The following is a 23494-nucleotide window of genomic DNA, read 5'->3' as shown; positions in this document are numbered from 1 at the left end:
AACACACTTAGGTTTTAGGTCCCAGGTATAGTGGTACTGATGAGCACAGAGATCACAAGCTTAGAATCTGTAAGATATTCCAACAGTAACTTCTGGCTGATGCAAGCTGAACACCATTTCTACTGAAATGGATAGGAGGAAATTTCTTTTTGGCTCACAGGGTCAGCAGCCTCCTAGAAGCAACTGTGATAAATATGCTGCACAGATTCTACTGGTATCAGACTAGTGTCTCTACTAACTGAGTAAGCTTACTATAACATCTAGCTATTAGTTGGTGGACACCAGAATCCAAGAAAGGGAGGGGGGAAGAGACTAATTTGCTCAATCCTTAGTATTTCTTGCTTCGCAAGTCACTCAATGTGTCATGACTCCCCACCACCAACAGGCTTACAAACAGTTTAGCCAAAAAGAAGGTTAAGTGTTGCAAAGCCTGCCCCCATAAAAGGAGAAAAAGCAGTACATTTTAATAAAAATAAAAACACCATCACATTGGACTATTTATTGTGAATTATTAAAATACTGTAAGGTTATATTAAAATTTTCTTGTGAAATGAATTTGGCAGTCTAACAAATACAACATATATTCAACATGATTAATAGTCTTTGCTCATTAAAGAGTTTATGAGTGAATGTACTGATTGTATATTCAATCATAGCCTAATACAATATACATACAATACATACTACATACGCACATAGCCTAATACAACAAACTGAGAGGTACCAAAGTATAGTACACTTACCAGGATAAATTTTAAAAGACCGAATATATTAATGTATAATATGTAACATAAAAAAGTCTTAGGTAAACTATTAACTACTTTTGAGATCTATCTTCAGTGGCAGTTGAGTTTCCTAATCACATCACAGGATCAAGTCCTTAGTCTCAGAAAACATTGTTCACTAATAATTTATGGGATAAACGAGAATGGTGTCTTACCTGGAATTTTCTTTATAAAAACATCAGAGAGACAGTCTTTTCAGTGAGTGTTCCGGTCTCCATAGGAACTGAAGGCAGACCAAATCTTTGCTCTGAGTCCAAGCTTTGGACTGCCCTCCAAGAAGAATATTCCAGAATGATAGTATTTTTCAGCTATGGACACTAGTGAGATAAAAGTTTTAAAGTGCTATTCAACTCAAATTATTTACAGCCGAGCCTTGCAATGAAGTTTAAGGATTTCCTAGGAGAACATGCTAGTCGGGAAATGGTGTAAGCAAGAGGGAACATTTCTTGCCCTTCTGCTTCCTGTTGCTGTCTCAGACAGAGGGTTAAGACAAAGTGCTTCCTCAGAAAACTAAATGGAAAAAAAAATTAGTAGTTTTGCAACGAAACTCCTTGAAGCCAATGAGAAACCAGTGTGAAATTTAGTCGAAGTTATTTTCAAATACTGAGAAAAGCTCTGCTATAAAAGAGAGTCCTTGAGTCTGCCATCTGTACATTTGGAGGCAGAAAATTCTGTAAAGTTCTTCCAGAAAGGCAGTTCCAAGCAAAGAACAGAATAAAGATCTGGTCTCCCTCCAGTTGCTATAGATATGGAGGACCACCACTCAAATTACGCTGGAATGCTCAGGAACAATGTTCCAGCCCTTTTTGGAGGAGCTGGAATAGCATTCCAGTACTTCTGAGCCTGCTCCTCACTCCAGAAGGAGAAAGAAACAGCCACCTCTCCTTCTGAAGTGGGCCTGGAAGTGGAAGAGGTGGATGAGGCAGAAATAACATCTCTTCATGCTGCCTCTTCCAACTCTTCCACTTCTGGGCCCACTCTGGAAGGAGAGGTGGCAGCTCAGTAACCTGCAGCTGAGACCCAGGTTGAGGGAGTCCCCCTCGGTCCCACCAGGGTTCCACCAAGGTTACCGAGCCGCCATCTCTCCTTTCACAGTGGGGAGCTGGGCCTGGCAGTTCTAGCATTTCATTTTTTAGGACTCAAGAACCATTGTGAAGACTGTCTGACATACAGTGAACAAGAATGCACATTAAGAATCAAATTTCATAAGAAAAGTCAGCTACACATTGTCAAGAATTATCAGTATTTAAATATGAAGTAGCAGCTTCTACTTTAATAATGTTGACTGCATATTAAGTAATCCTGGATATGATTTACAAAATAGGAAGTTATACTTACGTAACTGTGACTCTTACGGAAATCTGAAGGACTGCTTATACAGACTTTGTCTCCTTCCAAGCCAATTACTCTTTTACAGATATTTGATTTTGGGTCATTTGGGCTTTTTGCAATTACAATATCACCTCTGGGGGAACAAATTGTAAAGAAATGTCAATACAGAACACTCTTTGGATGAATATATATACAACTAATAATTAATAGTCATTGAATTGAAAAAAATATGTATTTCTTATTGAGAACCACTGCCTATAATTTCCATTTTTTCCCATGACAACTCAGCTAAAAGGACCAATTATTCTATATATGTTTTAAAAAGCACATTTGAAGAAATTCAAAGTATACTACTTGAACAACAACAAAAATACAGCTGATCGTCATCTGACGATGCCCTGAACAAGTAAAAGCCATTTACATCAGTGTGTTTGCTGCCTACTATACACAGATCAGCCTCAAGTTTCTTGTATACACCAACCTTCTTCAAATCCTCTGCAAAACCCTCTTCTTTCAGGAAACCTTACGATGTCTATTTCCAAGAGTCTGTTATCCCCTACATTACTTCTGTTTACCCTATTGTCCCTTAGTTGCATGCATTAGATTGTAAACTACAATAGTCAGAGCAAGGGCCTTGTTTTTTATGTGGCTGATGACCACTATGTACATATGCATGCTCCATAAAATAATAAGGTGGCATAGGGACAATATAATAAATGGTACTTTCATCATTTCCGGTGAGAATCTCTCCCCTAACTTCCTGCCTGGAATACTAGCAGCAATAACAATACTAGCAGCTCACCATATAGGACAAGATAAATGAAAAATAGGAAGTCTTATTCAGTGTGATGTTCGTCTGAGAAACGTGGTTGGAAGGACACAAGGGATTTTCAATCTTTTGGCCAAAATTCCAAAAGTGACATGCACTACGTCCCAGGAGAACTCTGAGTGAAGTAATCTTGTATCGTGTGACTAAAAGCAAAACTTTTAATCTGTCTTCCCTTCTAGAGATAAAGTGAAATGAGACTGGCACTTACAAAAAACAATTAAAAGAAGATGAAAACAGGAAAAAAGACAAGAGACCGTGAGTTGCTAGAGGGAATACACTGGAAAGGCAATGGACAGAGCAATAATCATTATCATGACAAACTTTAGAAAACTAAACAAAGCAACATACTTCTGAATGCAATAAAAATGGCGGCTAAGATTCTCCGAAAAGACAATGTCAGAATTTTGAATTGTTGGTTCCATTGAAGGTCCAGAACACTGTAAATTTAAACAAAAATTACTATTTGAAAAATATTTTAACTTGTATAATACTTAAGAGATTATTTGCAAATAAGTCACCAAAAAGCTATAATTTGGGGGAAAACAATAGACTAGATCCTTAGCTGTAGCCAAGGAGTACAAGACACATTTGAAAAGGGAATGTATAAAGGTTCCCTTTGAGCTCCCACAACTTAAGTGTTATGGAAATATCAACACATTGTGCATCAGTCTACTCTGATCTCCAACAAGATCGCTCTATGCTGCACCAGCTGCCAACAATCCCAAAAGGCCCTTACAGCAGCCAAAGATCATCAGGAAGTTGTGGGGAGGATCTGCAGGGTCCTCTCGCCTAGCTCCTTTCCTCAGCCATTATGAGGGGGAGTGGCAAAGAAGTTGTGACAGTAGCTCTACACCATCATCAACTACCACCAATTTCTGGGGTGCCAGGTTTACTAGATTTAGTGCTGGTAGAGCTAAAAACAGGATTGGGAAAAAATGCTTTTTTAAAGAGCTATTTGTGGTCCCAGCTTTCTGCAAGGTGCTCAATGCCTTTAACTGAAGAAATGAAGCATGATGTTAAACTGCTGATAATATTAAAACTTTCCACTATTATAATAAAGTTCTGATTAAATGCATTATCCTTATTAGCATGAAAATGTAAATTACCACAACAATTCCTCCAAGGTACTCAAAGGCACAGTGTGCTATGCAGCCATATTGAATGGTATACCCCAGAAGTCGAAAGGTTTTTCCCATGACATCTCGAAGCATAGCACAGAGTTACTGTTGTGCAGCTGGCCCTAAAGTATATTAATAAAAGATACATAATTAGTCAATACACTTTAAAAAAAAAAGTCACAGTTGCTCAATGTGTTCGGTTTTTAAAACGGCAGTCATATGTAATATTTCAGATTAATGAGAAGACAAGGAGCAAATTATTAGAAATAATGGAAATATTAACTCACTGAGATGAACAGCACTTGTGGTTTCGAATAGTGTGCTGTTTGAACTATAATCCCAACAGTGTGTGGCTAATACACAGCTCTATGACTATTTCACTGGATGAAGAAAGTACAGTTGACTGACATGCCCAGCATGTAACTGAAATGGTTTGGATGAGAACTAGTGGGCAGCTGAAATAAGGGAAAGTGGTTTAGGCATGGGGAACTAATAGCAGGAAATGGCAGAAAATGTCTTCTCCCTGGGCTGGGGGCTTTTGTTACACAAGTTTGCAGCTGGGCTTTCTTGCTGGATGTCCAGATATCACTGGTCAAAAGTATATTTTCTATCTGTACTTAAATGGAAGGTTGTGATCATTCCTTTCAGATGTGGAACTTGGCACAGTTATTTTTTGCCTCTCACCTGGATACTAGACTACAGCAAAGCACTTCATTTGGGGCTACACCTGAAAACCACTTATAAACTTCAGCTGGTGCAGAAGTGGCAGCCCACAGAGAACATAATACCTGACCCAAGAGGCTGCCATGATGCAATTCAAGGTGTTTGTTCTGATCTAAAAAGCCTGAATGATTTGAGTTCTGCATAAGCTAAAGACCAGCTCTCTCTTCACACACTACCCCAGCTAAAAGATTTGAGAATACAGTATTTCTTGTTTTATGTCTGGGATGGAATGGACTCACTGCCAAAGACTGCAGAGGAGAAGCACATAGAAGGGACATTTTCAGCTATCATTTTTCTGGGAAGGAGTTTGTTTTGTTCTACTCTGGTCCATTTTCTGAAGCTCCACTGAAACCTGGAAGGAAGATGGTGCCTCAGCAGAGATGAACCAGCTTCTTTCAGTGAGAACTGGGGAAGCCTGCAAGTCAGGAGAGGAGGTGGTGGTACTGGTCATAAAAATCTCTGCTTCTGGATTCGCTGTCACTTGGATTACTAGCAGATGAGGACTCACCCAGTCATCCATACAGGTGGCATCCACCACATAGAATGAACTTAGGATATAAGAGAGTACCAATATATCAGAGAGAGGATATATGTATTCACTTTATTAAAATTAGTGGTGTGTTTAAGTGGCATTTTTCACAATCCAGCAAAGCATTTACGCACATGCTTAAATTCTTTGTTGGATCAGGACCTAACAGCTAACTTTTACTATAAAATGCTTATTTCTCAGCTAAAATGATCTTCATGTTGGCTACCATGAAATAGTTTCTACCACCTTACTGAAGGACATCTATGTCTTGTGTAACTTCTTAGGGCCCCATCCTACAAGGTGATGAGTACCTCTTGAGAAGCAATTGGTGCCCTCAGATCTGAAGTCAAAACAAGAGTTCGGAACTTTAGACTGTAAGGTCTTTGAAACAGGGAATGGGTCTGATTTTATGTTTTAAAAGCAGTCTGTAAGTTTATGATAGTATATTTACATAATACTTATGTGATTATTTTAATCAAATAAAGAGATTGTATCTTAACCACAGTTCTTTTTCAAGTGCTGACATTACATTTTAGTTTTAATAAGAAACACTTCACAACCAAAGAGAGAATTGTTTTTGTTAGCAATGACAAACATTTATGGCCTAATTCACCACAGGAAACTGCAGTAATCAATCTGTCCTTTAAAGGTGACTTCAGTGGGTACACTGCACTGCAAAAAACCACCTGTGGCAGCAGGTCTCAGAGCCTGGGTCTATAGACTTGCACTAGAGCTTGGGCTCTGAAACCTGGCAAGGGGGACAGATCTCAGATCCTGAGCTCCAGTCTAAGTGGGAATGCCTACGCTGTTACTTGCAGTTTCACAGTGCAAGCCCAAGTCCGTATACAGGCTCTGAGACTCACTGCCACAGTTTTGTTTTTGTTTTTTGCTGTGTACACACACCCAGAGGGACCATTCACATGAGTAAGGGTTTTCATGACTAGACCTAATATGAGGGAGAATGCATCAATCTGACTGGAAAAAAGCACCCCACACTTGTTAACAAGGCTTTATTTAGACACCAGGAAAAATAAGAAAATTGTGGATATGAAAAAAAATTGAGAATCCTGAAGTTTTTGGGTGTGTCCTTATTTTTTGGTGCATTGTTCAATACAGTAATATCTAAATTCTCAGTTTTCCACAGAGCTCCTATTTAAGAAAATAAGAAAGCCTATACTGATCAACACCTTAAATTTCTATAATTCTAGTTTACCAAAATATAGACAACACTATATAAACAAACATTCTGCTGCTCTGTTGACCCAGCCTTGCAAGAAAATTCTAGTCAAACCAGGAGAGAAAGTGCCAACTTTTAAGACTAATTAAAACTATTGAAATGTAATTATGATAACATGTACATTTCTTTCCCACCCCCCTCTTTCCCACTCCCAAAATTATCAAGGAAACAGACTTTAAAATATTAAGATAATGCAGTGTGACGGTTCCACAGATAAATTTATTTTAAAAACCAAGAAATAGAGGCTTCTATAGGAACGTTAACTCAATGAACCTCCACATTTTGGATGAAATCCTGGCCCTTTAAAGACAGTGGGAGTTTTACCATTGACTTCAGTCGGGCCAGGATTTCTCCCCCTCTGTTATACTGCATTAATGTAAAAAAAAAACCAAACCAAAATATTATGCTACATGTTTGATAAAATAAAGAAATAAAAAATATTATCTATCTGCATTCGGGCTTTGTTAACACTGATGTATAAATCTTCACTTCTGTATTTTATGACACAATTTTAAATGGGGAAACATAGGATTACATTAACATAGGGTTAAACACGGTGTATTTTATTTGAGCAAAACTCCCATCGAAATCAATGGGGTTTTTTTTACTTGAATAAAGATAGAACTACAATCTAGATTTGCTTTGTATTTAGTATTTACTTGTAAAGATAAATAAAAAGCAGAATAATATCTATAAAAATATTTTTAATTTTTTTTCTTGTACTTTCTTATTCCAAAAGCATTTGCTTAACACCTTTCATATCAAAGATCACCATCATGGGAAACTTAAATGAGCAATGATTTAGTATACTTAATATAGCCAGGTAACAAATTTCACAACAGTGAAACAGAATGTAATCAAAAAGATTTCAGTCATATGGTGAAATTACCAACAAAAACTTTGTCATAACTAGTGGCCAAGATAGTGTATAAAAGGGTAGAAATTCACTAATGTATAAAGGAATCAAATCATGAAAAACCTTGTCGATCATCTAGCAAAATCTTAACATCAATTATTTGCCCAACTTGGTGCATGCAATGTCTAGAACACAGTATTTACAGAAGACGTTCTGTAAACTGATACTTGAACCACTCCATTTTGAACTAATTGCAATTTCATTAAGAGTTATTCTGGAGACCCAGAAAAGTGACTCGGCCTTAATCAACCTAGAATATTTAAAAGTATGTACTAAAGCCTTGATTCCACAGAGAGAAAGGCTGTTAGCCTAGAAATGTTTTTAAGGTGATAAAAGGAAGACTGAGTGGTGGCAGATCGATTAGAGTCATATGACAAGTGTGAATTAATGGCCTCAACATTTCTAGCAAAAGTTGCAATAGCAATATTTATCTCCTACAGTAATTGCTAGAGAGGCTGCCTCAGCCAGAAGTCAACATAAAAGCCTTACAAAAATACCCTAGTGTTATTAGACTTCAGACTGATCTAATTCTGAAACATCATGTTAATATTTGATTATATTAATACAGCAGAAAGACTTCAGCTACTTGTGGATGGTCCACAAGAAAAAGGTAAATCCTAATTTTATAAATTAAAGAATTTTTGGTTGCACTACATTAAATATAAAAATATTTAACTTTAACACTGTGGGAAACAGAAGCACATAATAGTGATAAGAGCAAAAGCAAGAGAGTAAAAAAAGAGCCACTGTGTTGTACCCCCTTCCTGACTGATAAATGGTGTAGAATTTATTTTCAAACGGAACTGGTAGAGAAAGACTTCTCATTAAGAAAACATGGGTCTCTTGGAGAGAAACACAAAGTTCTACTGTGGGGCTACTGGCTGGGCCAGCAACTTCCAATAATTAAAAATCACAAGTGTCACTTCCCTGATCTGAGAAGAAACTTGTTTTTATTTCACCAAGCTATTACATACTTGATAGCGTACCATACCAAACACATGCAGTAAATTTATTCTCAAAGCTTGTAAAGAACATACCTACTAAACTCCATCATCCCCTGGATACCTCAATTGACCAGCAACACTCTGAAGTTTTCAAGGAAATAAAGAATCTGGTAAAATGGTGATTGCTCTACCTACTGCGGCAACAGCCATTATAAAATTGCCCCCTAACCAAGGGAAATGTACAGCAAGCCAAGAGGTCTCAAGTCCTGTTCCCAATTGTTTTACTGACTGGCCTTAATAATTCTCTGCACTTCACAAGATTTAAGTGAAATCTCACTCCACTACCCCAGGAAGTAGAGAGAGATTATTACTCCTATTTCACATACAGTGTAAGAGAGGAACAGTAAATTATAGTGAAATATTCAGGACATCAGATATTCGTTATAAAGACGCGGAAATCACTTGACTGCTATAAGTATTTAAGATAATTAATGTCACAACAGTGGTAACATAGTTCAGACATAGTTATTCATAGTTGTTGTTTTTTTTTTACAATTAATGGGATAATTTCATACAGTTCCCTTCACTATTTTATTGAGTAATATATTAAAGAATAACAAAATAATTAAAATCCCAAAACAAAGTTTTCAGTTTAAACAGTAAGCCTTCAATGAAATCTTATTTCGATGATACATGACACATTTACAGCATAATCCAATCAACTACAAAAACTCATGGTTCATTAACTTCTTTAAAATAAACCTGGCACTAATACTACTATTGTTGTGCTCTTGCACATTAGTAAGATCATGTAATGTACATTTCCCTGGAAAAAATGATTCATCAGCACACTTAAATAGCATTTTATTAATTATAAAAAGATTAATATCTTAGCATCTTCAGGTGCCATATTAGTCAATACATTGTCTTGACAGCAGGCAACTACAGCAGATGTAAACATAAAAGCAATATTCATGATTAAAACCAAAATTTAAACATTCAAGAAGAGACCCATTGACAGCTTAATGCATTTGCCGTATCAACATTCTAATCACACAAATATTAGCATACAATACTGTTAATATTTTATGACTAATTCCAGATATTGCTATGTACTTATTGCAGAACTCTGACTCTTAGTTTTTAAGCTGAAAAAAGGAGGTTGATGGAAAAAGTTACACATCCACATTAAATTGTATTCTACACGATAAATATTTGATAAGAACAGCATAGTTTATATTCTGCAACAAAGAAAACAAAATGCAATTACTAATATCGTCTGCTCATTTTTCTTACATATTCTATGTCTTTGTCACCTGACTTTTTTGTTTATAAAATGAATCACAGCTAGCAGGACAGAAATCACTTTGAGCTTCATGAATGACATCCAAGAGATGGGAAAGGATTAGTTCTCAGTTGCTGCCAGTTATAGCACCAGGTGGCTTTTTCTGCAGTGAAGGTGTTACCGATAATCCCATTACATTGGTACTAAATCTTGCAGACATCAAAATTATCACCAAGGTTCCTTTTCATCCCATCCTTTCCAAATGACTGGAAGTCGCTTCACCTGAAAGAAGTCAAATCCACATGCAGCTGCTGTTTTAGCAGCCAGCGGACTCCCTGAGAATGCCAATTGTGATCCAATTTCGCTGTGCTGGTGGCCCCCTATTCCCTGTCCAATAATACATCTGTTAAAAAATCCTACAGCTACAAATCAAGTTTAATCCTACCAGGACCTCATGTTGGTCTTGTCTTCCAAAAAGGCAGCAGGTTCTGCTGTCTATCTCTGCTAGTGTCTCGGGAATACCCTTTAAATCCCAACCCTACTTAGAAGAATAAGCTAAGGATCACAAAACATGACCTCAAAAACCCTGATATGACTATATTCTGACCCAGAGGCATTCATTCTAGGTGAAGATTAGAACTTTGCATAATAAGATTACACAGCAAGTGAATGATATCAAGGGACTATCCATATGCAGCCGCCTGGTTTTCTATAGACAGCCTGTGCTCTGCAATATGCAGTACAGACGAAACAGAGCTTGGTCTTTCTAGCTGAAATAAAATAGATTCACATAAATTAGCTGGCCATTTCCAGATTCCTAAATCCCCTATTACATCTTTTATTGACAGCTCCTGTGAGGATAGCACAAATGATATTCCTTTTTTATTCTTTGCTTCTGTAACAGTCACATTCTAAGTGAAAAGTACATAGATTATGTCTAGAAATTAACATCTTGTTTGCTGTAATCTTGGATTACAATTGCCTATGTACATAATAAAATTAGGAAATCAATAGACATATTTATCATCTCCCTATAACCAATGGCATTATGTAAAACGAATGTTTAACATTTTGTGCCAATACTTTAAAGGCAGAAAGCACATAAAGAAGCAGCCAATAAAATACAGTTAAATTAAATATAATTTCCCTAAAACAGGCTTTATGGATTATGGTAAAAATGTTTGATCATATTTTTATGATTAAAAAAATCTATATATCTCCTTCTATTGTAAATGAATCATATACTACCTATAGACTGAGATAAATTATCAATTTTTCCTGACTACAGAGAATACTACCCACCTTTCTTCTCAGGGTTTGTCCACACTACAGTGGCACAACTGCAACACTGCAGCTATGCTGCTGTAGCTCTTGTAGTGTAGATACTTACTCCAGCAATGAGTGTTTTTCTGTTGCTGTAGTAAATCCACTCCCTAGAGCTAGGTCAACAGTATCTACAACAGGGCTTAGGTCAGCTTAACTACATCTCTAAGGGTGTGAATTATTCACAGAGGGATGTAGCTAGGTTGACTTTAGGTATGTAGGCCAGGTATCATAGTGTAACATCACAACTCACATCAGTGATTTTTCACAAAAATTACGCTAGACTTTTTTTTAAATCAAGGTACATTAATGAAAACAGAAGGAAAATTGAACTGTCTATTAATTACATTCAGGTCAAGTGTTTATCCACATTCTGGCTATCATTTTAATTTGTGTAAAAACTTTTTTTCAGACTCCGGCTCCTTTAGGAGATCCTAATGTTACATGATCTAGAAGAGCTGGGAAAACTGAAAAGTAGTGCATCATATTTAATGGGAAAATATGTCCTATATAAAATATGGATACTTTTTTAAAAAAACTTATCACTCATCAAATTAAAGAGAATACCTAGAATACCTTGTTACATAGAAGAGCTGTACTGTTTAGTTACTCCTTCCAAGAATAAAAGAGATAAATAGATTTTTCTCCTGATCCACTGATTTCTTTAGTAAGCAAGATTACGAAATAATGAGCAGGCAGTCCTCTCTCACAGAAGAGCCCACTAGTGGAAACGAAGGGAAGGAAAACTGATATTCTCTTCATTAAGTTTTCAACAGGTCTTTCCACTGAGATAGGGGACAGGGTTTGACTCTACTGTACTCAAATCCAGACTCATACAGGTTTCAGCCCCCAAAACTTGCAGATCTTGGAGGATTTGCTGTCTGTTCCTCTTTATCAACTCTTTCACCCTTCCTTGCAGCACAACTCCATCTTCAGGTGACTTCAAGAAGTCTAATACTGCAAGCCCTTACTCATTTAAAGCAATCCTTTGGAGTAGATGGAACTACTCATATGAGTAAGGACTACTGGCTCACATGAGAATGGATCTGATCTTACAAACTTGCATCATCATATTAAGATTTCAGTATTTGGAACAATTCTCATTGTTCAATTGCCTTCTAGGGGTAAAATAGAATCCCTAAACAACCCTACTCCACCACATACAGCATTGCACTAATGACTATGTATATTCCGGAGCTTGTGTCTTCCTCCATAACACTATATATTGGACTTTGTTGAAGATAAGGTATTCACTTGATTGACCAGAGGTCTGATCATTCATGGCAAGTTCTAGGGATCTCAGTGCTACTGAACTATTTGCTTAGAAGTGAACTGCAAAATGTCAGGCTAGAGACCCTAAAGATGCTGGGAAACAAACAATGTGGCCCATTCCCCAATGACTTTGCTGATGGCCTCCATTTGTATAAAGACTAAGATAGCATATTTTGGTCACACAGCAAGTTTCAACTACCTACCCTACTAATTACAGTATCTCTAGTCCAGCTTTCAGTAAGTGCACTTTCTAGAGGTGAGAGAGAGTATTTAGGGTAAAAATTTTAAAAAGCACCTAAGTGACTTAGGCCCTACAGCCCCATTTTTCAAAAGTGACTTAGGCCCTAGAATGTCTATGGGACTATGGAACCTAAATCACATTGTCTTAGGCCCTTTGAAGTCTCTTAGCATTAGGCACTTTTGAAAATTTCACCCTGGATTTATCTCCCCACTGGACTAAAACACAACACTTCATATTCACCATCACCAAAACCAACTGTATAGAAGAAAGTCTGAGTGTTTTAGTTTTAGCTCAAACACTGGCCTGACTAAAGTCATCAGTGGAGTGAGGTGGTTCAGAATTTTAATGTACTCTACATTTTTTAAAAAAATCACTTCAAAAATACAAAATATTAAGATGAGCAGTATATGAATGCTAAGTTGGGAGTGGCTATGAAAAACAGTTTTAAAATCAAATCAAAGATAGACAAGACTGATCTCAGCATTTCCTGAAAATACAGGAATCTCAAAATGAAATATTGGGGTATAGCAACAGGGACTTAATGAATGACTCTTTAATGTTCTTTACCTGTGTTTTTCTCAGTTAACAACAGTTTCATTTAATAAAGCAAAAATGTATATTCTTGCTATAAAAAGCAAAATGCTAAAACAGGTAAAAATGAAGGGTGAAATTCTAGCCCCACTGTGATCAAAATATTTACATTTTGCACTTTATCTTCAAAAAGTAACCTAAATAACAAGATGGATGCAAATAAAGCATGTAATGCTGCTACTTTCCTACATATACTTTAACAGCTTTCCCAAAGCTTGCTATTAAGCTTTCAATACATAAAACCAGACATATGTTCATGGATTCTGATTATACAATGAATTCTTCATAGTGCAACTTTTACAATAATTGCTCAAACCATGCCACACTTAACTGCTCTGTGTTTATATAATAAGAGAGAATTAAAAACAATATTTTATCACGTGGCTGCAAAATTTCATAATAGTGTTATTTCTGGTTTTTTTTAGATCAACACAAATTCTGTAAGTTCTTCTCTCCTTATGGATACAAGTATTAAAAAAAAAAGTACTTTCCAAACATCAATAGATGAGTGCAATGATATTCAGTCTAAGTTAATCCCCAGACATCCAAATCTATGAATAAAAATTCATCAGTTTTAAATACACTGAGCCTATTAAGCAAGAACAAAAGCATATGCACAAAAGAGCTTTTAATATATTTCAAAGCCCACAAGAGCCATGGTCTCATTAAAATTATAAATTACACAAACATGGAATGAAGATTCAAACTGCAGTGCGGCTAAGCAGATTACAGAAAACCCCGCGTTCCATATGATGATAACACACCATGGCCCTCCCAGATGGGGACTTGGAACAAAAAGGCCATCACTGTAGCTAGGGAAAACCTCCTTGTGATCTCTGGTTTCTGTTCAGCAGATGACAGCCAAATAATATGTTGATTATTCTGTTTGTGCTGCTAAGCTTGTAAGATGGAATAAAAGCGATATGATCTATTGTGAACTCAATGCTAATGTGTTGCTCCACTCATAAATAATATACTGAATTTATTTTGAAACTCTCTTTTTATCTGAGTTTCAGTTTTTAAATGCATGAACTAAAATAAAAGCCAGCATAAACTATTATTTAATTTGATGTTTTTCAAGTAAAAAATGCAGCTGACACAATAATAGTGACTACTTAGTGAATCAAATGAAGTACAGGCATCTTTCTCAAATTTAGCAAATGATTAGAAGGGTCCTGCTCTGCAAGATGTTGAGCACCTGCAACTCTTATACATTTCAATGGAAAAGGAGAGCCCTTAGCAGCTTGCAAGATATGTGCTTGTATTTTAGTGTAGGAAATTACTTGAATTCCAAAATTCAAGTTATGTCAAATAGTTGTTAATACATGCAATATTAGACATCCTATTACTGCAAAACATTTATGCCTTTAATCTTATATTCATCCTTGGCTGCAATTTTTGTAAATAAATTATTTTATGTACAGAATAGTACTAACACTATTCAGTGCCATATTCACAGTAGGATACAACCAGCCTTGTACCAAGTACAGAAATGTGTCAGTGATTATCTTGTCTCTTCTGAGTTTACATACATGGATTGCTCCAAAGTGGACTATTTAGCTTGCTATATTTTATGTTCACAATAAATTATACTTTTAAAATCTTTTTTAGGGAGGAGGAAGAGCAGTGGTTGGCTGCATAAGATTTCTGCCCATCCAAGGATCCCATATGCACATTCCCAGTTCACCAGCCACCACGCCACTGACCTAATTACAAATTGAGAGGTACTGTACATCGATAGGGCTCTGCACGTCGTATTTAACATGGAGACTTCACAAAAATCTAGGATGGGACCATAAAGGAAAAGCTGAAATACTACAGGAGAATTTTTTTTAACAGACCAAACTATCAAGTATATATTATACAGCTAAACAGAGGTTGTCTAGTAGAAATTGAGTAGGCATTCGCTCCCTCAGGCCTCTTGAACTTAGGATATTCTGAACTTTATTTTAAACCTATTTACCCCTTGAATTTGTAAAAACCAAATGAAAACATATCATGTGTATGGATGTTGGAGCTTGAAAAAAGGTTAATTCATTTAATTTAGTAACTTTGCCTGGAAAAAAAAAAGGCCATTTAGAAAAAAACAACTCTAAAAAACAAACTCTGTACATGCCAGAGGGTCTACAATCCCCTTATAAGGATTTATTGTTTCTGAATGTAATGTCTTTTATGCCCAAAATGTTAAAAATCTAGTTTGGAGAACAGGCCTAGTGGTCTGGTAACAGCATAAAAATGTCAAGTCCAGAAGCTGCCTCTCACTTTCAAGTCTGCTGGAGTCTCAGTTCGTCAAGGAGGGATGATGGAAGCTTGTTGCTCAAGCACTTCTGCCTAACAATTTTCATAACAATACAAAAATCTGTCTGAGGGCAAGTCATTGCCTGTCTCCTCCTCACCAGAAAACTGTCTTTATAATTATAATCTCCCTTTCAAAGAGGGAATGCAAGTAGGGAAAATATGATGATCTCAGAATGAAGTGTTTGCAAAGTTTTAGACAAAAGTCAGAAAATTCTGAATGAGAATTTGCTCCCTCCAGTGCTGGAAAGAAGTGCCTCACCACAACAAAAAGGCAAACGGATAAAAAACAAATGAAGGACCTTTGATGAAATTTTGTGGTTCCCAGTATACAAGTTAAGCAAGTTTTTCCAATCACACCACCTGTCCCATCTGAAAAGAGAGGTAACAATCTAGTGATCAGTATACAGGAACTCCTGAATTCTCCTAGCTCTGACATGGCTACTTCTGTGAGCTTGAGGCAAGCTGCTACATCAGAACCTGTTTTAGTAAACCCATCTTTAAAAATGAAAAATATTTACTTATGTCACAAGCTTGTTGTGCTTATTTATGTTTTAAAGCACCTTGAAGATGAAAAGTGATAGACAAGAGCCAAGAATTGCTATAGTACATATCTTACCAAGCTCCTTATACAAATACAGACTTATAACCAAACAATAAAGCTTACAAGAATTACTATATTAAAAAAGTTTAATCAAATAAATCTATACTTGCTGTCTTTTCTTCCATGCCATCTCAATTCATGGAGTGGCATTCCTGAGCAGATCTGCAAGGCCTGAACTTTTCTTCAAATCTTCATAAGGGATTTGAACGTGGAGAAGGTAGGGATGTTGTGCACGTGCTCAGACCTTGCATTCAGTGCAGAGGGGCCAGCATGGAAGAAGGCACAGAGCAATTATCACTTTTCAGATAAAACTCTTTAAATACATTGTTTTCCCAAGCCTTTTAGAAATATTAGTTCTTATAAGGATAATCCTTTGGTTATAAATATATATTTGTATGTAAGAATCTCAATATGGTTTGTAACTTAACATATATAGGAACAATGATTTTTATAAATCACTTTTCATCTATACACTGACATACAAAGATTAATAGACAATCCTAAATTACTCTGCCACCATGCTATTACAGTTAGATAAACACAGATTTAATGTTTTGTATCAGGGCTGTTATATCAGTTTTTATCAGTTAAAACCAAAAATCAGAAGCCCTGTAGAAATAGTATGTGTGTCTCAGGTGTGACTTGTACCACAAAATGTGTATGGACATTAGTTAAACCACATAAACAGGCATAATACTCAGCTGTAGCGGCTAGCAGAGGACTAGCAGTGCTATTTGCAAGAACTACTGCTGGAACTCCCCAAGAGATCACATCAATGCATGAAATGATGTTGGCATATGCCTCCATTTTCACTACCACACCCATTACTCAGATTTCTCAAAAATCTCCACAGAAACTGTTTCTGATGGAAAATTGCATTTTTGACTAGTAGCCATTTAAAAACGTCAGGCCATCATGAAGCCTGGTGGTAGCCTATTCTTTTAGCTATATGAATATGCAGATGGAGAATGAATGCTACTGGCTTACCAAGGTGATGACATCTCAAAGTGCCAAATAATTTGTTCAGATGGTAGATAACATCCTGCAAATATTTACCTATTTTGATTTTATGCTGGTAGCCTACCTCAGTCCAACTTGGTTGGGATTAGCACTTGCTGCATGATTTTGTACCACACACAATAAGATTTTTTAAATTTCTTGTGATAAAGACAAATAATGTGTCTAGCCACCTACAGCTATGGGAATCCATATTTTACACATCTGATGGAATATTCTAGGTCCACAACTTTCCTTGTATTTGTCACTACTTGCACATGTGCATAAACCAAACGTATCTCCATACAATGAGACATAGTTCTCAAACAACTCTGTCCCAAGTCCATGGACAGTCTGACTTCATACCAACACCTTTGCCTTCCCAATCCGAGATTTGCACAGTCATGTTTACCCTACTGTTCAGCTTCTCCAGTCTGAATCAACATTTTATTAGGGCATCACTACTTGTCTCTATAGAAGAAATGTACATATTACTATATAAAGGGGAAAAAAATTTCTCACAGTCCCCAGTATGACAGGGTCAAAATTCATTGTGCTGGAAGAAATAAATAATATTTGGACTAACTAAATTTTATTATTTACTTTTGAGCTATTTCCACTTAACTACTATAGTTGACCCAGTCCACTCCAACCTGAGGACTTCCTGAATCTCAGCTAATATATTTTATGTTGCTCAATTTAAAACTGTCATGTTAGACCCTGATGTTGAAAATTAATCTGCTGAGAAACAACCACTTGTGACACTGGCAATACAGATTCCATATTCCACATCTAATAGGAGTTGATTGTAAAAATATTAAATATTAGAAACTAAAATGTTTATTTTACAGACAGTGCACCAATTCTACTGGGTAACAGAAAGGTAGACTCCCTCACCTAGTATATGAACAATAGGATCCTGCCCTACTGAAGTCAGTGGGAGATTCATCATTGGCTTCAATGGGTGCAGGATCAGATCCCTATTTAGGAAAATTTCAGTCTGGCAGAAGAGAAACTTCAGCAGATGGCAAAATTGCTGAGAGAAAAATACTTCAGTCCTTCCCCCCCAAAAAAATTACATTTAACTTTAATCTGGACTCAGAAGGCCTACTGTCAGTCACAGTACTATATTCAGTAAAGTGTCCGTGGATTGCTTCTTCAATTGATTTTTGTTATCCAGATTTTTTTTTTTAATCCAGAAATTACTGTAGAGCTATACCATATGAAGCATTACTGTTTGTTTCTGTATAATGTAAAAATAGATGGGCAGCTCTCCACAGTGAATCTCTGTAGAAAAAATAATAATTCAACAAACGGTGAGAAGCAGGAACCTGAAAAAAGTTTTGAAAGTGATCACATCATAAGCAATCTATTTCTTGTGAGGATCTGGGCAGCCCTCAAATCTCCAGCCTAAGTATTTGGCAGCATCCAGGTCTCACTCTGGCCTGGAAATGACGAACAAAAACACACTTTCCAATGAAATGCTGGCTGTAGTGCTGAGGAGCTCTATTAGTACCGTCCATACTCCAGCACTTGCTGAGATGGCTGATTTTTAATGGAAAAACCGATGATCAGTACAGACTCAGTCTGTAACAACCTGAAAAGCAAAAAGCAAAAAACAAAACACAACACTTACGGTCCAATTTCTTCGAAACCTTAACTTTGTCAATTCCTAACATGCCCAATAGCAGAAAATACCTGGGAAGATACAATAGCAACTAGATTGTTCTTACCTGTACACATTTATAAGAAAGATATCTGATGATTCCGACAGTCTAAAATAAAATCCCAAAATAAATGTAATGTGTATTTTGTTTTACATCAGTGGAATTCATTGCAAAGTGAAATACATATACTAATCACAGCCATTAAAACAAATGTATATGTATATACAGATATTAATTATTATTAATATATTATCTGTATATCTTAAAACATCCCCAAGTTTTCACATATACACATGAAGCTATCTGCACCAGAAATTAGCATTTAGTCCATGGACATTTTTGGTACTGAATTGTAATGTTTTCAGATATATTAATAAAAAGAAAAGGAGTCCTTGTGGCACCTTAGAGACTAACAAATTTATTTGAGCATAAGCTTTCGTGGGATACAGCCCACTTCATCGGATGCAAAGAACGGAACATATAGTAAGAAGATATACATACAGAGAACGTGAAAAGGTGGAAGTACCCATACCAACTGTAAGCGGCTAATTAATTAAGAGGCGCTATTATCACCTTTGCAAAACATTCACAAAAACTCACCAGCTCATGCACAAAATTTACTCCCCACCCTTTCCATGATGATTACGATGATGATGAAATAACTGACTATATTTTAGTCCTTCTGGGCAAGTAAAATTTTGTAAGGTTCATTTATATTCCATATTAATATGTGTTTTATATATCAGAAATTATAGACCTGCTTTTTAAAAGTGCTGAACACTCAGAGCTCCTTGCAGGATGATTAAAGTCACCAGCAAATTAAATCACCAGTTATAACCATGATTTAAATCAGAAACAGGAAACCTTGCTTTAAATAATCAATTTTAATCTTGTTTTGCATTTGTACATTTTAGTTATTTTACTAAAGAAAGGATGATTTTCACTGGTTTGTAACCATTAAAATGTGTTGATTTGCAACTAAATATAGCCTGTGCATTAAATTTGGTGCTTCTTTTTGCTCACCAGGATGCACTGTATCTATGCACATTTAAGCAATTATGTAGCATTTACAGCATTTATCTTAACTTTGACATTTTTATTGTTTTAGAAAATGATGCATGTCTTATTTACTAGTTTATTTATTGTTTTAATTGTGATTTGTGACAAGCTTTATTTGGATTGAAATTTAATTAAAATGTACACTGTTTTGTTAAATAAAACAAGCTTAAATATGCTAGAAACATGAAAAAAGTTTATAAAAAAGTTTATTAAAACATGTTTTGCATTTCAAGCTAACTCATTTGTTAAACAAAGTATCATCTGTAGTTAGTGAATTAAACTGATTACTTCTGGTCACTATGTCCTTCAACATTTTGGAACTAGTAGATTTCATCCTCTTTCATACCTAGTTTTCATCATAGATGGGAAGAAGAAAAGTAAGTTTTCCTGCTTTTTCAGCTCCCAGTTGGTTTCTTAGTGTAGTCATTGAACTGAACTAGTTGAATAAACTGAAGTGAATAAAGTATTCTGTCTGTAACTGCAGAAGAGATTATTGCTGTCAAAATCTGGTTTAGTACTTCAACAAACTCTAATTCCACATGCTTAGATAGTGATTTCTACCAGTTCAGAGACTTTCTTTAAAACTTGGCAGCACCTATGGTCTACTTAACAATATTTTTGTGTTTAAATTATTTTAATAGATAAGAAGTTAAGGCCGCAACACAGGTTGTCCATTTCAAATATGTTTATTTTAAAAATGAGAAATGTATTTAATTTAAAAAAATCTAATTTTTCTATTTTTAAATAATCAATTTTTATCTGCCCCGGCTCCTCATTAACTGCAAATGGAGTTGTAAATACTCAGCACTTGAGAAAATTAAGCCCTTTCTAATTTCTAGATCCTAATTCTTCAGTAAGCTCCATCTGGGAAGACCCCTGCATGGAGCACATTGCAGGATCAGGCCCAGGTATCATCACAAACATTTTCCTTTTTTTTCAAACCCTTCTCATTTGTGGTCATATGTTGAGACTATAAATATTAACTTTACAAAATTAAGATTTATACATCTCATCTCTTTTTATAATAAATATACTGAAGATATTTTCTTTCAATTACTTTTCCAAGTTCTAAGGTGCTTATCACTACGGTATCTCAGTGCTGCTCAGCTTATATTTCATTATGATCTTAAGTATTCCTCATGCATCAAGTACTATACTGTACATTTTTATGGATCTACCACTTGATTGCAAGTCACAAATATATTGCATATTTAATATTTGTACAGAAATTACAATGGTCATTTTAGTAATCACTGTTTTCAGGTTCTGCATTTATTCAGCCAACAATTATTCTTTATAATATATGATACACAGCATGCTTAAGCTACAGTAATACATAGCATAAAACATGATGTCTCACAATGTATGTATTCATTTTAAATTTTAAAAAGCTGTTTAAATTCAGCATAGATCCAAATTATTACTGCTGTCAAGTATCCCCACAGAGAAGCATACAGTGAGCATCCAAATGCTTTCCAAAGAAAACCATATTGGTATCTCTTACAGAAACACAAAGCCAAGCATTTTTCAATTGAATGGTTTGTCAGCTTCTTATTTATTATTATTATTATTTTTACATATTAAGACAAACCCAAATCTTTCAGTATCTGAACTTGCAGGATTAAACAGTATTTCTAGTTGTTGGCTGCTGGCCTGAAGATACTAGACTTTCAAACTCATCCCATTCTGGCTAGTATAAAGATCAGGAAAATGAAGCCATCTTCTTTGCAATCATAATCCCTGACCCATGCTGTTAGATACTTAGGAACATCTTAAGAAGCAAACTACCTTGTTTCAGCTCACAGCATGAATACATCAGGGAACTGCATCACATGACTACTAGTCCTACCTAGTCAGGTGACAACAGCTAATCTGATTTGGTGACTATAAAACTTTAATCAGTACAGTCTAATGCCATCACATTCCAGAACTGATGAGGGAAGAAGCTTTTGAATATAATGGCAGACACCAATAAGAAGATTATGAACAGGAATGCCATTGATGACAATGAAGTTTTCTAATTATCTATCCTGCACATACACCAAGCAGAGAGAAATATTACTGAAAATAAACTGGACATACAGATTTAGAACAAAATGCACTGCAGTATTTTATTCACATTTGGATCACTGCTTATGCTTTCATGCCATATGAAGACCACAGAATGAAGTGAATCCTTACTAATGCTCAGAAATTAGATATTTAAAATAATCCATCTGTAGTTCAAATCTGGCTCAGGTTGGTAATAGCCAAACATCATTAGCCTCTGATTGCTGTTCAGTGACTTTTTAATTTTTACTTTAGATATTTAGCTGCCTATCCAAAGCTGTATGTGCATTACACAGGTTAAAAGGCAAACTATATTGGAATGTCAAAATAATAATAATACAAGAACAGAATCCCTAAAAAAAACCAACCCTCAGAACAGCCAACCACACACACAGAGTGACTGGAACAAGATAACTGGATCTGAGGTGTCCTACCTCCCAGGTGTGTGTCCTAATCATCAGGCTAGACAGTCATTCTCTCTCTCTCCCTCTGCCCCAATGACTGTTCCACAGTGGATAAACAGTCATTGGGCCAGAGAGAGTGTGAGAATGACTCTAGTCCTGTGCTTAGGGCATCCACCGTTCAAATCCCTTCTACTAGAGAGGGAGAATTAAACTTGGGTCTCCCACATCCCAGATGAGTGCTCTAACCCAGGAGTTGGCAAACTTTTTGGCCTGAGGGCCATATTCGGGTGTGGAAATTGCTTGAAGGGCTATGAATGTAGGGCTGGGTCAGGGGGTTGAGGTGCAGGAGGGATTCTGGGGTGTGGGAGGGGGTGCGATGTGCAGGAAGGAGCTCAAGGCAAGGGGTTGGGGCACAAGAGGGGTGCAGTGTGTACAAGGGGGCTCAGGGAAGGGGGTTGAGGTGCAGAGTGTTGGAGGGGGCTCAGGGCAGTGGTGCAGGGAGGGGTGCAGGAGGGGGCTCAGGGCAGGGGGCTGGGGTGCAGGAAGAATGCAGGGTGTGGCAGGGGGGCTCAGGGCAGGGAGTTGGGTTGCAGGATGTGGCAGGGGGCTCAGGGAAGGGGGTTGGGGTGCAGGAAGAATGCAGGGTGTGGCAGGGGGGCTCAGGGCAGGGAGTTGGGTTGCAGGATGTGGCAGGGGGCTCAGGGAAGGGGGTTGGGGTGCAGGAGGGGTGTGGGGTACAGCAGGGGGTTCAGGGCAGAAGGTTAGGGTGCAACAGGGAGCTCAGGATAGGCGCCCCTTACCTGAAGTGGCGTGCACCGGGTGCTCCCTGCCTGCCTTGGCCCTGGCCCCACACTGCTCTGGGAAGCGGCCAGCACCACGTCCCTGCGGCCCCTGGGGGAGGAGAGGCAGAGGGCTCTACACGCTGCTTTTACCTGTGGGTACCTCCCCCGAAGCTCCCATTGGCTGCGGTTCCCCATTCCCGGCCAATGGGAGCTTCGGGGGAGGTACCCACAGGCAAGAACAGCTTGTGGAGCCCTCTGCCTCTCCTCCCCCAGGGGCCGCAGGGACGTGGCGGGCACCACTTCCTGGAGCAGAGTGGGGCCTGCGGTACCACAGGGGTGGCAATCCCGCGGGACAGATCCAAAGCCTTGAAGGGCCGTATCTGGCCCACGGGCCATAGTTTGCCCACCCCTGCTCTAACCACTGGACTAAACATTATAGAGTGGGCTCCTCCTCCAGCTATTTTGTGTGCAGTGAGGCAAGCATATAACTCATTCCTGCAAGAAATGCTTTAC

General features: G+C 37.2%; 1 protein-coding gene across 9 annotated transcripts in view; it reads right to left on the bottom strand.

Annotated features, from left to right (window-relative positions):
* The window catches only part of IMMP1L (inner mitochondrial membrane peptidase subunit 1), a 73757-nt gene that overhangs the window by 29909 nt on the left and 20354 nt on the right, over nt 1-23494 (bottom strand). For 5 of the 9 annotated variants that reach the window (XR_012159369.2, XR_012159371.2, XR_012159368.1 and 2 more), the window contains exons 4-8: nt 18754-18795; nt 16135-16268; nt 4053-4186; nt 3295-3383; nt 2124-2250 (exon numbers count right to left, since the gene is read on the bottom strand). Coding sequence is in view for 1 of the 9 variants with exons in the window: in XM_073347775.1 (XP_073203876.1) it covers nt 2124-2250; nt 3295-3383; nt 4053-4157 (321 nt within the window). In the remaining 8 variants the exon portion in view is untranslated. Of the gene's footprint in view, nt 1-2123; nt 2251-3294; nt 3384-4052; nt 4187-16130; nt 16269-18753; nt 18796-23494 lie in introns of all 9 variants that reach the window. The other 4 variants (XR_012159372.1, XR_012159373.1, XR_012159367.1 and 1 more) reach the window with 3 other exon arrangements.

The sequence above is a fragment of the Lepidochelys kempii genome, chromosome 6 (genome assembly GCF_965140285.1).
Source record: "Lepidochelys kempii isolate rLepKem1 chromosome 6, rLepKem1.hap1, whole genome shotgun sequence".
NCBI classification, from domain to species: Eukaryota; Metazoa; Chordata; order Testudines; family Cheloniidae; genus Lepidochelys; species Lepidochelys kempii.
Note: the sequence above shows the minus strand (reverse complement) of the source record. Positions and strands in the feature narration are given on the sequence as shown.